At 44.8% G+C, this 4,995-nt stretch overlaps 1 protein-coding gene across 1 annotated transcript; it reads right to left on the reverse strand.

Annotated features, from left to right (window-relative positions):
• Nucleotides 1-3,773: 3,773 nt before the first annotated feature.
• On the reverse strand, nucleotides 3,774-4,205 carry LOC118965369 (acanthoscurrin-2-like). The gene has a single exon (XM_036984463.1). It carries the CDS (start codon nucleotides 4,203-4,205, stop codon nucleotides 3,774-3,776), a length of 432 nt encoding a protein of 143 aa, XP_036840358.1.
• Between the last annotated feature and the right edge of the window lie 790 nt (nucleotides 4,206-4,995).

Here is a 4,995-nt window from a genome sequence, read left to right on the forward strand (position 1 = left end):
CTGCATGGAGGAATGGGCCAAAATACCAGCAACAGTGTGTGAAAATCTTGTGAAGACTTACAGAAAATGTTTGACCTCTGTCCTTGCCAACAAAGGTTATATAACAAAGTATTGAGATAAACTTTTGTTATTGACCAAATACTTATTTTCCACCATAATTTGCAAATAAATTCATTAAAAATGTGATTTTCTGGATTTTCTTTCTCATTTTGTCTGTCATAGTTGAAGTGTACCTATGATGAAAATTACAGGCCTCTCTCATCTTTTTAAGTGGGAGAACTTGCACAATTGGTGGCTGACTAAATACTTGTTTGCCCCACTGTATGTCTGTTCCTCTGCGTTGTTCCCTGTATGTCTGATCCTCTGTCCTGTTCCCTGTATGTCTGCTCCTCTGTTCTGTTCCCTGTATGTCTGCTCCTCTGTCCTGTTCCCTATATAGCTGCTCCTCTGTGTTGTTCCCTATATGTCTGTCCTGTTCCCTGTATGTCTGTTCCGCTGTCCTGTTCCCTGTATGTCTGCTCCCCTGTGTTGTTCCCTGTATGTCTGTTCCTCTGTCCTGTTCCCTGTATGTCTGTTCCTCTGTCCTGTTCCCTGTATGTCTGTGTTGTTCCCTGTATGTCTGTTCCTCTGTCCTGTTCCCTGTATGTCTGCTCCTCTGTCCCGTTCCCTGTATGTCTGCTCCTCTGTCCTGTTCCCTGTAGTCGTATTGTTTGTTGTGATTATGTCCAGACAATGTTCATGTTCCTGTTCTACGTCCATCTGTATTAAATGGTTCTCTCCCTGTACCCACTTCTCATCTCCTGCTTGGTCCCTGTATGTCTGTCCTGTTCTAAGTCCATCTGTATTAAATGGTTCTCTCCCTGTACCCACTTCTCATCTCCTGCTTGGTCCCTGTATGTCTGTCCTGTTCTAAGTCCATCTGTATTAAATGGTTCTCTCCCTGTACCCACTTCTTATCTCCTGCTTGGTCCCTGTATGTCTGTCCTGTTCTAAGTCCATCTGTATTAAATGGTTCTCTCCCTGTACCCACTTCTCATCTCCTGCTTGGTCCCTGTATGTCTGTCCTGTTCTACGTCCATCTGTATTAAATGGTTCTCTCCCTGTACCCACTTCTCATCTCCTGCTTGGTCCCTGTATGTCTGTCCTGTTCTACGTCCATCTGTATTAAATGGTTCTCTCCCTGTACCCACTTCTCATCTCTTGCGCTGAGCCTTGTTTATGTTTTTGTCAAGCAAGACCATGCAGCACTGAATGAGACCACTTTTTACTTGGAAAGTTGTCTATTAATCAGCTACCAAAAAAGTCAAGCTTACATTCATCATAAATATATTTATATTTCTGCCTTTTGTATCTCTGTGTTTACAGGTCTATATATAAAAGATGCATTAAGATGTCTTGATGCTGCTTGTCTGTGCGTATATAATAGTTTTACGCAGCCATCTATTTCGTAAATGGGAGACATTAGAGCGTAAGGTTATTAAAAAAACTAAATGGAGGCCGTGCCGCTAACCTATACCTGATCACAGCAGAAGAAACAAAATGGAGGCAGTGCCACTAACCTATACCTGATCACAGCAGAAGAAACAAAATGGAGGCCGTGCCACTAACCTATACCTGATCACAGCAGAAGAAACAAAATGGAGGCCGTGCCACTAATCTATACCTGATCACAGCAGAAGAAACAAAATGGAGGCCGTGCCACTAACCTATACCTGATCACAGCAGAAGAAACAAAATGGAGGCCGTGCCACTAACCTATACCTGATCACAGCAGAAGAAACAAAATGGAGGCCGTGCCACTAGCCTATACCTGATCACAGCAGAAGAAACAAAATGGAGGCCGTGCCACTAGCCTATACCTGATCACAGCAGAAGAAACAAACATTTCACCTCCTCATTTAGAGGAATCAAAGCTAAGTTGACAACATTTCTTAATATAGAAATAGTGATCTCATTAGATAACGTGCATTTTGTAGTGGTAACTTTTTTGTTGTTGTAAACAAATGCAAGAAAAGAATCGGCCAACAAGTGAAGCCACAAACAAACCGAGTCCCCCCCCCCCCCACCTAAATAGAAATAGTGGTGGAGTTGGCTTGATGCTTGATATTTCTTTGACTTTCGCCTCTAATAATGTTAATAAACGAATGCCTATTGTTAAATGTACATCTCATAGTCAATACACCCGTTTCCGTTCTCTGGTTGAAACAGGTTGGAATATTCCGGACTGACACAGTGATAGATCACACTGTGATTCCAGAGGGGTACTCAGCGGGACGCAACGTTTTGTTTACGTTCAGCTAGAAATATGCTACGTAGAACAAATACCTCTCTGCCATGTAGAACAAATAATCATTTAATCTCTATTCATAGCATTTCTATCCGTAACGTACGCCCAGGTTTCTGGTTACACAGCCTGAAACTAAGTATAGCACATGGAGGAATGTGAAACTTACTCCTCAGTCTTAAATGTCCATACTCGTGACCTCTGAAGAGCTAGCTTTTGAGTGGCACTGCTGATAGAGATGCTTGAGGGAGAACGGACACATGTGTTTTTGAAGCAGAGGTCCTGGGTTTGAGCCAAAAATGTAGAAAGTCTCCTTACAAGCCAGAATGTTGAATCAAATCAAATTTGAACTTACTCTACTGGTTGTCTGTGTGGTTGATCCCTCAGCTGGTCGAAAGTTGAGACAAAATATATCCAAAGGGAAGTATTATTTGCCTTTTAGAGAGCAGGTATTGCCGTTGAGAGTTCTGTCATCTGGCACACGCTCAGCACCATGAAAACACCTGCAAGACTTTGGTTATTGTGCGTTCATTTTTTCTTGTGCACCTGCCTTAGGCAATGAGAAAATGTGTCTTAATTGCCACACACAGAGAGACCTGAGTTTTGAAGTCGGATGAATCATATTTTCCTATGGATATTTAGTCTCATTTCGACTCGATTAAGAGCCAACCCCACGGACAACCGGCACAGTAAATGAACATATGAATGATATTAAACATTCGTGACAGAAGTTTTTTTTTTTTCTCTCCCCCATGTTGTTATGTGTGGCTTTGCTGTACAGGCAATGGAAAGCATAGTCACATTTAGGACACAGGCGGTCGGTGGCACTTTAAACAGGCTCATATTAATGGCTGGAATGAATTAAATGGTAGAGAATCTAACACATCAAACACCTGGTTTCCATCCATGAGCCGTCATCTCCTCAGCAGCCTCCTGTCGTTCAGGACTACGTACTGTAGGACCAGGAGGGGCTTATTTCCTTACCAACGTAATAGCCTGTCCAAGAAAAAAACTATTTTGTCTGTAGGTCCCATTGGTTATTGATGGTGTGAGATACTAGACGGAACAGAGGGAGCGTGAAGTGAACCAGTCTCCGGACCTGAAAGGCAAACAGCCTACGCATTACGCCAATAGGGTTAACCAACTTGGTGGTAACTGTAACGTGCCACATATAGCGAGGATCGTTATGAAAATCATCCTTTTTAATGATAACACATTGATATTTGAAAATAAGGGAAAACTCCCATTGGCTACTCATAAGTTCCCTACTGAAGTAATTCACTTGGAAAAAACAGGGTTAAATCAATGTTGTTTCCACATAATTTCAACCAAAAGATGACGTTGAATCAACGTGGAAAACTGATTGGATTAGGGAGTCATGAACGTCAGGGAATTTAGTCCGAATCCAATCACATGGTGACATTTCTGATTGATTTCCCGTTGAATTCACGTTATATGACTCAACCAAAGGAAAATCAAAACTGGACGTTTAACTGACGTCTGTGCCCAGCGGGAGGTTACATGCCGCGGCCTCCCCACCCATGGCCACCCCACCCACAGCCTCCCCACCCACGGTCCCTCCACCCACGGTCCCTCCACCCACGGTCCCTCCACCCACGGCCTCCCCACCCACGGCCTCCCCACCAACGGCCTCCCCACCCACGCCCCCCACACCCATAGCGCCCCCCCCACCCATAGCACCCCACCCACGGCCCCCCCACCCACGCCCCCCACACCCATAGCGCCCCCCCCACCCATAGCACCCCACCCACGGCCTCCCCACCCACGCCCTTCCCACCCACGGCCTCCCCACCCACAGCCTCCCCACCCACGCCCCCAACACCCATAGCACCCCACCCACGGCCTCCCCACCCACGCCCTTCCCACCCACGGCCTCCCCACCCACGCCCCCCACACCCATAGCGCCCCCCCCCCCCCCCCCCCCCCCACCCATAGCACCCCACCCACGCCCCCACCACCCATAGAACCCCACCCACGGCCTATTTTCGCCTAAAATTACATACCCAAATCTAACTGCCTGTAGTTCAGGACCTGAAGCAGGAATATGCATATTCTTGATACCATTTGAACGGAAACACTTTGCAGTTTGTGGAAATGTGAAATAATGTAGGAGAAAATAACACATTAGATCTGGTAAAAGATAATACAAAGAAAAAAAACATTTTTCTTTATCCCCATCTTCTTTTAAATGCAAGAGAAAGGCCACAATGTATTATTCTAGTTTTGGCGCAATTTAGATTTTGTTCACTAGATGGCAGCAGTACATGTGCACAGTTTTAGACTGATCCGATGAGCCATTGTATTTATGTTCAAAATGTTGTAACAAGACTGCTCAAACGTGCCTAACTAGTTTATTAGTACATTTTCAAGTTCATAACTGTGCACTCTCCTCAAACAATAGCATGGTATTATTTTATTGTAATAGCTACTGTAAATTGGACAGTGCAGTTAGATTAACAATAGTTTAAGCTTTCTGCCCATATCAGATATGTCTATGTCCTGGGAAATGTCACGACATAGACAATCACATTAGCGCACGTTATCTCAACCGTCCTGTGGGGGGGGGGGGGGGGGGGGGGGGGGGGACCGATCCCGTTGAGATTAATAAATACAAATAGTCAAATGTAAGTGCCTATTTCCACTATATGATGTGAAGTGTATAGAGTCATATTAAGAAGAACAAGAAGAGG

This window comes from Oncorhynchus mykiss, chromosome 7 (assembly GCF_013265735.2).
Source record: "Oncorhynchus mykiss isolate Arlee chromosome 7, USDA_OmykA_1.1, whole genome shotgun sequence".
Lineage (NCBI taxonomy): Eukaryota > Metazoa > Chordata > Actinopteri > Salmoniformes > Salmonidae > Oncorhynchus > Oncorhynchus mykiss.